At 47.0% G+C, this 11,625-nt stretch overlaps 3 protein-coding genes across 3 annotated transcripts in view; 1 reads left to right on the top strand and 2 right to left on the bottom strand.

Annotated features, from left to right (window-relative positions):
* Positions 1 to 425: 425 nt before the first annotated feature.
* Pmar_PMAR003283 (hypothetical protein) lies at positions 426 to 5,288 on the bottom strand. Its single transcript, XM_002783989.1, has 18 exons — positions 5,099 to 5,288; positions 4,553 to 4,758; positions 4,466 to 4,504; positions 4,300 to 4,407; positions 4,141 to 4,257; positions 3,548 to 3,641; positions 3,402 to 3,499; positions 2,739 to 2,869; positions 2,532 to 2,692; positions 2,378 to 2,482; positions 2,216 to 2,335; positions 2,052 to 2,167; positions 1,561 to 1,686; positions 1,232 to 1,513; positions 910 to 1,016; positions 791 to 867; positions 653 to 741; positions 426 to 481 (listed from the first exon to the last, which is right to left on the bottom strand). Exons 1-18 carry the CDS (start codon positions 5,277 to 5,279, stop codon positions 479 to 481), a joined length of 2,160 nt encoding a protein of 719 aa, XP_002784035.1. The 5' UTR covers positions 5,280 to 5,288; the 3' UTR covers positions 426 to 478.
* Positions 5,289 to 6,346: 1,058 nt separating this feature from the next.
* Pmar_PMAR003282 (myosin heavy chain, embryonic smooth muscle isoform, putative) lies at positions 6,347 to 9,561 on the top strand (the record flags this gene model as incomplete). The annotated part of the gene is made up of 13 exons (XM_002783988.1): positions 6,347 to 6,502; positions 6,829 to 6,944; positions 7,301 to 7,418; positions 7,494 to 7,552; positions 7,594 to 7,684; positions 7,911 to 7,982; positions 8,028 to 8,071; positions 8,373 to 8,454; positions 8,605 to 8,699; positions 8,744 to 8,846; positions 8,886 to 9,012; positions 9,207 to 9,367; positions 9,412 to 9,561. The coding sequence occupies 13 exons, from the start codon at positions 6,347 to 6,349 to the stop codon at positions 9,559 to 9,561; spliced, it is 1,374 nt and encodes a 457-aa protein (XP_002784034.1).
* Positions 9,562 to 10,701: 1,140 nt separating this feature from the next.
* The window catches only part of Pmar_PMAR003281 (conserved hypothetical protein), a 1,027-nt gene continuing 103 nt past the window's right edge, over positions 10,702 to 11,625 (bottom strand). Inside the window, exons 1-6 of the mRNA XM_002783987.1 lie at positions 11,509 to 11,625; positions 11,369 to 11,464; positions 11,225 to 11,327; positions 11,101 to 11,181; positions 10,968 to 11,051; positions 10,702 to 10,920 (exon numbers count right to left, since the gene is read on the bottom strand). The exon at positions 11,509 to 11,625 is cut by the window's right edge and continues 103 nt beyond it. Coding sequence (XP_002784033.1) covers positions 10,822 to 10,920; positions 10,968 to 11,051; positions 11,101 to 11,181; positions 11,225 to 11,327; positions 11,369 to 11,457 — 456 coding nt within the window. The 5' untranslated portion in view covers positions 11,458 to 11,464; positions 11,509 to 11,625 and the 3' untranslated portion in view covers positions 10,702 to 10,821. The remainder of the gene's footprint in view (positions 10,921 to 10,967; positions 11,052 to 11,100; positions 11,182 to 11,224; positions 11,328 to 11,368; positions 11,465 to 11,508) is intronic.

The following is an 11,625-nucleotide window of genomic DNA, read 5'->3' as shown; positions in this document are numbered from 1 at the left end:
CCAAGAGTCGAGATCTGGGTTTGTTGATATGCGGATTCCGCATACCGGTCCAGTGGTTATTCACCGCTCGCTCCACGGGTACTCGGGCGCAGAACACAATTTCCCTCTCATTAAACAACTGTGATGGCTGTCACATTTATTGTCTATAAGTAGTACTAATTTACTAATTAACTACAATCCCACCAAAACCGTGGCACATTCCACTCTCTAGATGCCGATAAAGTAAATCGTGTGACCATCCTCGAGACTTGTTGCGAGATACCTCAGTTGAGAAAGAGATTATTAGCTACCGACCACATTCACCCGAATCGGCTATTGTTGTTAACTGTAGAAAGGAGCAACTCTCCGTCTGTCGAAAAAACCACCAATTGATTATCGCGAGAACTCATGACCAATTTCGACAAGAAACAAAATCAGCAAGACACGATAATTCTCTTTTCAATTCTGATAGATCGACTTATTGCTACCTCAATCAATTTCACTGAAACAAAATGATATCAACTACCATACGCCAACAACATTGACAAGCTAGACATAAGCCCTGCAACTACGTTGAAAGAAATCTTCATTCCTAAGCTAAGCACATCAGACTAAGATTCACCAACCCCAACGCTCAACGTCTGGGGAAATCTAGGCGAGTGCGCGGAGCTACTTTCCTAACAGGATAACATGTTCTCGTGTTGAGCACAGTGACTCGGGTTTTCAGATGTACGTATACGTGCTCAGCTGTCCAGGCCAGTCCTGAGAGGTGAGCCCTTGGGGGGAATCAAGACGGTGCAGTGTACCCCACCTTCACGGCTGTCCAGCGGCAAATCCCTTCCGGGACCGACCATGCATGTCTCGCAAACACAGTCTTTAGTAATGAATCTTGCAGAGACAATGATGAACATTAATCAGCAGATTACTAACTTAGGTGGGAAGGATCCATAGATCTTTACGCATTGTTGGGTGACAAACTCCAACTGCCGAGCCGCATGGCTCCTCGAAGAACCATGTTCGTGGCCCGCGACAGATTCCTGAGGCACACATACAAACTAATTGGAGTGCTGGGAGGCGTTTAGAATTAATAAGTGGGAAGCAACGCATAAGAGGGACACATGCGGAAAGTATAAGAGCATGTAATGAAAATTTGTGGAAGAGATTTGAAAATGTGAGATTTTTACGCACGATTATAGCCGAGTAGCATAAAAGGATTAATAGAGAACATAACAGTGTACATTGCAGCACCTACCCAAGGTTCAACAGGAGTGCATGGCTCCGCGAGGTAATACTCCCTCCTTCTTTGCCTGCTCACATCAGGCTCATACCCACTGCCGTAGGTAAACCTATCATCATCGTCCTGCTCACGACGTTGACAAGCCATCTCATAGTAAGCTCTGGTAGGGGAAGGTCTCTCGTTGTAGATCTCTGGTGGGGGATGGTGGGGACGAGAGTGGTGCTCAGGAGTTTCAGAATAATTGGTAGGAGCATTTCTGAAGCCAGAATCCTCCACATAAGGTGCCGATCGATGTACCTAAGCCTGGGCAATAAGGCAATCCATAAAACCACAACGTGACATACCGAACGGTTCTCAACTGTCGGTTCTTGCCAGTTCATAGAGTTCCTCGAGTTACTGTCGGATAAGCGACTGGAGCTTATGACCTCTACAGGGAGAGGCGGTGGTGGTGGTGGAGGAATCGACGACACCTGACCATGAACGTTGAGAATCTTCCCGGTGCGCAAAGATATCTTGCTGGGCGAGCGAGTTGCGGTCAAGTTGTGCAAAACACTCGGAGTTTCAATAGCGCTTCCTGCCTACGGCAATACCCTCAGACCGGCGCCCTCCTTCCTTTTTCGTGTTCGGCCGATTGCAGTTGATAAACGTTCCCCCATGACTCGTATAAACAACCATGTGAAACGTCAAACGTGCGACATTCAGTTTCCACTCGAGTAAAATACCAACCCTTCCAAGATCGAGTTCATATGTTAGATCCAATTCTGAGAGCGCCGTTAAAGCAGCTCAGGAGAGGTCTATTCAACATGCCGACTAAGTGAACTGCGGCGAGCCTCACCGGGTTGCTCTGGAAATCCATAACCCTCTGCTCGAAGCTCTGTCGAGGTGGCGAATGCGATGGGCGCCGAGGTGGCGGTGGGCAAGCTGGTTTCAGAGGCCTCAGTGGTTTCTTAGCTGAACATGCGTCCTTTAAAAAGACAAACAGTGAAGGCCGAATCATACCGGATAGCTTGCTAGGGGGGTCGTCAGCGCGATTAACAACGATCGGATCACGAGACGGGGGAGATGGGATAGCCTCTTCTTCATAACTACGATACGCCTCAGCCTTCTTGTGCTTCTTGCCTACTATGGAGATATGTTCACATTCATGTCGTTTCACCTGACCTTGGAGATGGTTCACAACGTGCCACGGAGAGGCGAGTTGAGCGTCACACCACGCGCACTCCCACCCAAACTCGCTATCCTCGATGCATCTCGGCCACTTGGGATCTGATCCCAATACGATGCTTAGTCACCATACAGACTTGCTCACGCTGACCTCGTTCGTAATCCGTGTCTTTCCTCACAGAAGTCACAGCAGTTCTGGTAGCAGACGAGCGTCTCCTTCCCATAACCGTACCATCGTCATCTATGATAGCCGTAGTTCCCCAAGACCAACCACTGCGACGATCAGCAATAGAAGTGCCCTCCAGAGCGTCCCTGAGGAGCTCAACAGTGAACTACTCCAAATCATTTCAAGTCGTACTTGTGAGCAATGCTGTCAACATGGCGGTAAAGTGGGTTGAGGCCTTCCATACGAGCGTCACAGGCCGCACAATACACCCACAGAGGGTTCTCTTTATATCTAACTGTTACCATGCAGTTCTCACTCATAACCTGACCATCATCACATCATCAATACAGTGCGAGCCAAGCAGTAACAGTATACGCAATCTAAGGAGTCGGACGGAGCTGAAATTTCGCTTAAATTATCGTTCCACGCGATTGCACACATTTGCACATAAAATCGTGGATGCACTCAGTTATGGTCCCCATGTGTTCTTCCCCCCGTTGCAATCGCGTGCGCCTCACTCTAACCTCAACCAATAAATTGACCTATCAGATATAGCTCCTGTGACACGAAACGCACTCCTTAGATTGCGCATACTCTACGCATATCCAGATTTTCAACATGATTTTTCTTCAATTCGAGAGTACGACTATAGTCTACGGAACGCTGCTAAAACGATGGTGTCAATCAATTCGCATTGTCATCATATTGATATTACTCAAAGCTGACTTTCGAACTGCCAAAATTGCTGAAAATATTACTCTACTGTACAGTGGCATTAAAAACATGTCAACCAAACCGTTATGTAAAGTTTTTACACCACGGTTTGGTTCACACGTCTAAAGCGAACACGCCTACCTCAGCATTTCTCTCGCCCACTAGAGTGGCATCATACTCGTCAACTTCCTCGAACGGCTCCATCCCTAGTGCCACACATTCCGCATTGTGTTGGTCGCCTACGATCAGCAAGACCTTCCATCGCTAGTGACTGCGATGCAGACTACTCTTGAGATGCATTTCCATCAGAGACGAACTTGGGAGAACCGCCCCTGTATGGTGACCACAGCATACTGTGCATACCCAACCGTAGCGGTCGACCTGAAGAGACGACGGTCGCAACAGTGTGGAGGAATATGCACATGGTCAACAGGAGCTCATCCACCCTTGGGAAATAACGCTCCCTAGGGTTTGAGAACAATAATAAAAATGTTCTTAATGTGATGATTATATTTACATGGGGAACTGGTTGAAGAATGTGTTCCTAGCCATAGGTGGAAAATTCAAAATGAGTCCCCCCTGGGAACATTATAATTTTTCTGGGTCATTTCCTACTAAACAACTACATGTGTTGGTGCCAAGATTTGCGAGATTCTTTTCGGATCCTGTACACTTCTACCCGAATTCATATGTAAAATTCTTATAATTAGTGAGGGCTCTTGAACTCAGCTGAGGAAAGCGAACACATCAGGAGTTTCCTCACTGACTATGGGAGTTTATATACAAATTCGGGTAGAAGTGTACAGAAACCAATAAGAAATTTTCATATCGCCGCTCACACATGTAGTTGACCATTTTCCTATCAATAGCATCATCTCACGTTGACGTATCCTGGCATCTTGCACGAGGCCCTCTCCACGACCTCCTCCTCCTCCTCAGTGGTCGCGCGTCCTCTGTTCACCCTCGGGGACAGTACGGGGGCAGTCCACGCCGAATCCTGATCGACTTTCCCAACCGCAAGTTTCCGACAGGACCCCACCTCTCGGAAGGCGCTGATCCTCCTCCCATGAAGTGCCGATTTCAGGTGCATTTTCAAAGCATCAAAAGTGCAGAACTTCTTATCGCACAGTAAACAGTATATCCAATTCTGATCACCATCAGCACAGCACTTCCACACAAGGTCATCACTGACGAGGTCTTACTACCTCATCTACACCTGGGACGTTATGACCATCAGAGAGAACCTACACATACTTCGTGATGTTGGTGAATTATGGTATGCCAATAATTACAATTTCGTTGCTTTTCATAACCTCATACCAGTGATCGCCTTCCCTGATGCCCCACTCCTTCAACAGTGCTGGTGACATATCGCAGGTAGCAAAAGTGAGACCATCCCCCTCATCCTCCTCCTCCTCAGTTGTAGATCCCCTCACACCCTCAGGGGGACGGGAAGGGGGAGGCCCCACAGGCCTTGTCGGCGGCGGTAGGGTCGACCCTGAAATTTTCCAAGTAGAACTTCGCATTAAAAAATCATCCGAAATTGCAGTTGGATGAATTTTAACGTCTCACGTGAGATTTGAATTCAGGTTTTACTATTTTCACTTGAAGTGAGAAAATAACTAGACCAGTGTTGGTGAAATATATGTTCGCTTTCCTCAGCTGAGCTCAGGAGTTTCCTCGCTAATTATAGGAGTTGGGGCAGAAGTGCACAGAAACCAGCAAGAACTCCCAAAAATTTCCTCTCAGAATTTTCCCATTGTCACCAACACATGTGGTTGGCAATACCGCAAATTCCACCACACTGTACTAGACTTGACAGAAAGCAACGAGTTTACCGCCCTTGCTTCTCGACGAGTCCGCTCCGATTCTTTTGAAAAATTCCGTCTCTGAATTATGGTGAGTCTTCTCCTCCTCAGCGGCTGTGTCTTCGCCTTGACTATAATCAGCCCAGTTGTTGTTGTCGCTGTCCTTAGGTCGCCCGGGAGGCAGCGGAGGCCTTTTTCCATGGATCATCATGAATGAACTAAATATTATTCACTGATGAGATAACGAACGTAGTAGAGTACTGGTAACTCAACACCAGCAGGAGCTGCTCTAATAACAGCACCAAGCGTTAATACCACGCATAGCACTCCTGTTACAATTTAGCGAGTTAGCATTTCTTACGTATACTCACAGTTGCCAGTGTTGGAGAATATGCACATGGATGCACATGGTGGTGACAATATGAAAATTCTGGGGAAGTTCTTTACACTACTATTCGAGTTCCCATGTAAACCTTTAAAAAATTATCGGTAATACTCTCCTACTCAGCTGAGGAAAGCGAACATATATTTCAACGATCATGTATGTTATTGTTTTGTTCGACAATTTCGCACTAGATGTATGTGAGCTGTTAATGATGCCCGACCAGTCTGCGCGCCAGAGAGCGTCACTTTTTTGTACATGCGTACAGACTTTCTCCTCGTGCTTGCGTACAAGTGTGAGCATAGGATACATTCCGTTGATCTTGAGCATTGGCCGTTACTAGCTCCTACGTCCGTAGCCATCTTGGCTCAAGGTCTCAGTGTACGTTTGGGTCGCATCTCTCCAGCTAATGTCGGGTCGTGTTTTTTGTGGAAACAGAATTATACACGTTTGATATGGTAGATTATACGAGTCACAAGTGAAACGCTGACCATCAACAGCCTTAACCAATCAAACAAATAAACAGAGCCCGCAAAGAGACGGGCGGAACAATGGTACGTAGTATTGGCTATACTACCGTGCGAAGGTTAAAGAGTTCATCATCAGCTACGATGCCGCTGGAAGACTCTTCCGGAAAACTTTCGGGGCGTGTTGACACAAGAGAACGACAGGAGGCATCGGACATCAACACTGTCCTCGTCATTTCTCACTGTAGAGATCCGTATATATACTCGCTCGCCAAGAGTGAAACCTTTGCGGTGTAGTAGAACATGGCGTGTAATAGCAAACTATGATAATACTTTTCATCATCCACAATGTTGTGGAATTGTGGGCATCTCATTCATCATAGCATCCGACGAGCAGCACCACAGCGCTCATATTCCCTCCGTTTCTCTATGGCTACCGACCCTACAGCCACCGATCATCCCAACGGCCTCGACGATGAGCTGTCAAACCCCTTCCTCATTCCTCCAGATGACGTGATATTCCTTATGCGAGATCGCGAACGGCAAGTTCGTCAGCAAGAACGGGCTAAGACTCAGCTACTCAAGGTTGGTGTTGCCCCTAGGAGGTCGCCTGAGCTCCTCTGAGGAAAGGTATGGGAAAAGTCAACGGCTTCGTCGCGGACGGGCCGAGTGGAAAAACAGATAATTTCCGATATGACCAGCTCTAGCAGTATACGTCATCGAGTGGAAGCGAGCAAAACTGATAGTACTCTCATCGGGCGTATGTTACTGAGTATTATTGAGATCAGGTGAATTCGAATTTAGAGAACGCGAAAACGTATCAGATTTCGTGACACACACACGCGAAAAATTTTTGGTGAGTGCGTGGAAGCGATAAGGAGTTTAGTTTTTTCTTTCACGAGAATGCACAGGTCCAGTTATCACTAGATGTGAAACGGGAAGAGATTCGAAAGCTCGAGGAGAAAGTGAGGATGAAAAATGAGGCTCTTGAGAAAAGCAAGGAGGCGTTGGAGGGCGATATAGCGAGGTGAATCACGATGTTAAAGGAATATATGTTTGCTTTCCTCAGCTGAGCTCGGGAGTTTGCTTGTTTATATACGAAAACGGGTAGGAATTGACGGAAACTAATGATAATTTCCCGAAAATTTCCTCGAAAATTTCACTCCGACACATGCAGTTGATCATGTGCATATTTCTCCCCCACACATTAGTCGTGCAGTGCAAGACTGGATCGCAAAAACGCAAATTCGATGTGGTGAAATTCGCACATGGTCAACCACATGTGTTGATGACAATATGAAAATTTTCGAGGAAATTCTTGGAATTTTTTTATGCAAACTAATATAATTATGAAGGAACATATATTCCAACAGCACTGGGCAGATTCGACAAGTTTCTGCAAGCGAATGACGCCTTGGCACACGAGGCCATGAGAAAGGCTGATAATCTCAGCCGACAGAAGCAGGAGAAGAACGCCAAGTTGAAGCAGTTGAATACTCAGGTGAGGCTGTGGCTTTTTTCGATGGAAGAATATTATCATTTTCATATGAGCTACCGTGTAGTAGTGCATATTCAGCTCTTGGTGGTCCACAGTGAAATCAACAAGCTCGAGGAGGAGATGGAGGAATGCCTAAAGTGAACTGATATATGAAGGCGATCTCAAATTCGAGAAACAGGTATAAAGAGTTTATAGATAAGCTCACGCCACCTGAGTGGACGACACGGCAGGAGGAGGTCAAACGGGAGAGGAAACGTCAAAGGCGACGCGTACGATGTGTTTGCTTTCCTCAGCTGAGCTCATAAGTTCCCTCATAACATTATTAAAATTTTGGATGTAAACGTACGAAAACCAACGTTAATTCTCCAAAATTTCCTCAGAATTTCCATATTGCCACAAGCACGTGGTGATGACTATGTGCATATATTTTCGCGCTAGACGTGTATTGTTATTCCTATTGCGTATGTCGTTGTTGAATGTATGTCTTCACTTCAGGCGTATATTCGGAAGCGTTGCGATGAAATTGACAAGAATGTCGCGGACGCTCTGGTGGCAGATGAGCTTGAGGTGAGACTGAGTTGGTTTTGGAATTTTTGAAGTGATCAATTTCAGATGATGAAAAATTCCGAGGAGAAGACCAAATCGAAACCACGCAGGTGAGCGCGGAAAGGTTTGTATGAAAATGTATTTCGCAAACAGACGAGGTAGAAGGAGCGAGCGGAGCGAGGAGGAAATGGCAGCGCTGAGAGAGCAGGAAATTGAGGTAAGCGATAGTAGCATTAGAGTTTCTACCACGGTGAATGGCGAGATACGACGGAGGCGCTATCGGGCAGGGCATCCGGAAAAGGATCAGATTGCTGCATATTACGATCGCGAAGTTGCCGAATCAAGCGGTGAAGATTTGCCGATGTGAAATTTTTCTCCGAAGCGCCTTTTATTGTCGTCATCGTTTTGAAGGTACTTTGAGAAACCGAAGCAGTTGTTGGATCTCTTTGCATCGTTGGAAGAGGAAAACCTGTTCCTCATTCGAAACGGCCAGGTAGATGGTCAGTAACTGCTTGCGAATGTATGTGGTGTAAAAAAACCAATATTTTGTGAACATTTTGGGGAAATTTTGTTGGTTTTTGTGAAATTTAGTGGAATTTCTGAGCTCAATTGAGGAAAGTGAACGTATTTTCCAACACTGTAGGAAACTCAGCAACAACTCGAAGATGCTGAAAGTAGACTAGAAGATACGCGCGTCACATTAGGAACGAAAGCAAAACTCCTCGAGAAGGATAACCGGTCGGTGCTGATTCATTTTTCTGACTCGGCAGTTGGTCATCTAGGAATACAGCGGGTAGAGTTGATGCCACGCGGGGGGAGTGGGAGAAGCTGGAGGCTAAGGCGAAGGGCCGCAGCGGCTGTGGGGGCATCAAGGCCTTGCTCAAGGTGAGAGTGTATTTGTCGTTGAGCAGCTGTTTTTGGTAGGACTTGGCTGATGCGATGAGTGTCATGGCTGCGACATGTGGGGTGGACACCGATAGGGATGGGGATCCTCTAGTTGTATTGAGTGCAGCTGAGGGGAAGCTGGAGGAATGGCTCGAGACACTCGCGGGTGAGGCGGTAGGGATGTGCTATTCAAAATGGGAAGGGGTAGTCAGACAGTGTTGGAATATATGTTCGCTTTCCTCAGCTGTGTTAAAGAGGTCCTCACTAATTATTGAACTTTTCGGGTAGGAAAATCGAAGAATTTCCTCAGAATTTCATGCTGTCACCAACACATGTATTTGATCGCTTACATATACTCAGATGCAAAGGCAGCGGGAGGCAGTCTGGCGGAAGTGGTCGTGAGGATGGAGCGGGAAAAGGAAAAGGAAAGGCGTGATAGAGCCAGGGAGGAGAAGGTTCGCGCTCAGAGTGAGAAAAATGAGGACCGCTTGAAGAGCTCATTGCTGCGTAGTCAAGCACCAGTAATGTCGTCCTGCTGAATACCATCAGAAGTGGTGGGTCTCAGATTTCGAGGAAGTATGGTAAACCGCTGATGTTCCGCTCTCCCCCGTCGCGAAAGGAGGCTGAGGACGAGATCGATAAGGCTGCGGAAGAGCACGCAGAGGCAGGCGTTCCTGTCAGCTGTGTAGAAGGTGAATATTTTAGGCCCTACTGAAACTGTTCGGCTCGCATCCGCCGCGGAACATTCCCTTTGTTCCTCCGGTGAAGACGAAGGCGAAGACTAAGTTGGCTGAAACGAGTACTCCGAGATCATGAATACAAATTCAAATTTATGGGGTATGGCCCCTCTTGCTATTGTCGTGATTTGAGTGTTCCTGTTTTGTGTTAACTGAAGTCTTCTTTACTTCCTGGGCAAAGCCAAGCATTGTGCGTGCTCGAGCCTCACGAATGGGAGGTTGGTAGGTTGGTCAAGTCGTGACGATTTGTGGTCACCATCTGCAACATAGTATCCAAACTCTGACTCACGAGGTATCATGATGAGGTTGCTGATCAGACAGGCTCGCAAACGGAGCTGGAAAGAGCACTCCATCATGTGATCATTACTGGGTGTTGCTACTAAAGGCTATGGGAATTAGAACACGCTGACATGGATTTCGAGGGGGTGTACTCGAGTCGGTGTGAGGGGTTTTTAGGAGTTGCAAGTCTCTTGATATACGGATCATACCATGGGTCACAAGACCGTTAACATGTCGGTGGGAAAGTTCTTGGTAGTTATGGTTCTTTGCAATTTACGGACGTTGTGGCTCAAAGAGTGAACTTTGCTAAGAGGCTCAACGACACCTGGAGTATTCGAACCTTCGCGGGCATCGCCCAGTAACTGAGCAAACCGCCGCCTTAACAACTCGGCCAAAGCTTCTATAAATTGCCGAAGGAGTCATGCTTGTCGTCGAGGACGAGGGTAATAACGTCTTACGAGTGTACTCCAACACCGACCTCACTCCGAAAGGAGCAACCCGATTGATTTCTCTGAGTCGCTACACCACAATTACGCCACCCGTGGCTTTCCGTAAATGGAAGCGTTCTCGAGCTCTTCACTTTGGGACTCAAAGAGCTATCACCAGCTCGCTCCGACTATTCACTAAGTACCCACAACTTTGTACTTAGTTCTGTTCACTTGGTTTATATATTTTGCTTTGGATGGCTCTTCTCCCCAATGTTCTCCTGATATAGAGTCCCTTACTGCTAGTCGGTAGCTCAAAGGGAGCAACCACAGCAGCTTTACTCAACAGCCAGTTCACCATATACCAACGCAACACGCCTTCGTCAGCAGTGGCAGGAAACACCCCTATGATCCCCACATTGGAGATCTCTACGTTGGTCCCATCTATCCACAATGTGCTCATCCAGCATCACAAGCAAGGAAAATGCTCTCCATATCGAGGGATTAATATGAGAGCATGCTTCTTCGTGTCTCCTACAGAGGCTTGAATTCGAGGAGTTGCTCAGAGCCAACGGTAGCACTCTTCTTAACATCGACAACCTTGCGGAAGTACTGCGTCCCCAACACGCCGTCCTGAATACCAACAACTGCATGTTTACATTTAAATGTAAAATGGCCACCTTCCCCGCAGTGAGATAAACGTTGTTGGCACTCCGTAAGAAAACTATGTGGTCCTCAGCGGCCTTTTTGGCGTCAATGTATATCTGATGAGAAGTATTGAAAAAGAGAGAAAATGATGGTCGCGGCCTTTACATAGATTTCTGCCGATTTCCTCAGTCCACTCACGACCCCCGTCAGTGTTGCAGTGGCGTCTACCAAGTGGATGTGTTGCCGCTAAAAGAAACTCAACGGCAGCCCTCTAATGTTATCGACCTACACCCATCGGCCTTAGGCCTCCACTAGTAACGATAGCATTCCAATGATTGAAATAAGTGCCGTGAACCAACAGTAATGGAAGAGCTGCCGCGCTCATTGGAGTCCTGCCAGGGAAGGTCGAGACGTCTTGCCACACCAAGGTTACATGATCAGCATTGGATCCACTACACTCGAGGGAAATGAGTGCCCCTGGGTAGCTCGGATGATCAGATCTCCGTTTGGTGCGGTATTCATGGCGTATCTATCATGACGATGTGAAGATGCAAATCAGGTACACTGACATACCGTTGTTTATCATTACTCGCAACACACTGCTTGATATCATCCTCAGTAGCTCGTAAACTCCTGAACCTAGCATTAGCTAGAAGCTCCTTTACTCTGACGTAGCCGGCCTTGTCGATG

Source organism: Perkinsus marinus (genome assembly GCF_000006405.1).
Source record: "Perkinsus marinus ATCC 50983 genomic scaffold scf_1104296935302, whole genome shotgun sequence".
In the NCBI taxonomy this organism is placed as follows: domain Eukaryota; phylum Perkinsozoa; order Perkinsida; family Perkinsidae; genus Perkinsus; species Perkinsus marinus.
This window is presented reverse-complemented; position numbering and strand designations above follow the sequence as displayed.

Bases quoted from the DNA above. Each gene is read 5' to 3' on its own strand.
- Pmar_PMAR003283 (XM_002783989.1), bottom strand. From the start codon at position 5,279: ATGATGATCCATGGAAAAAGGCCTCCGCTGCCTCCCGGGCGACCTAAG. The intron at 4,408-4,465 runs GTAGTAAGACCT...GATGGTGATCAG, and splicing joins ACGTCCCAGGTGTAGATGAG to AATTGGATATACTGTTTACT. The intron at 2,693-2,738 runs GTACGACTTGAA...TGAGCTCCTCAG, and splicing joins GTTGACAGCATTGCTCACAA to GGACGCTCTGGAGGGCACTT.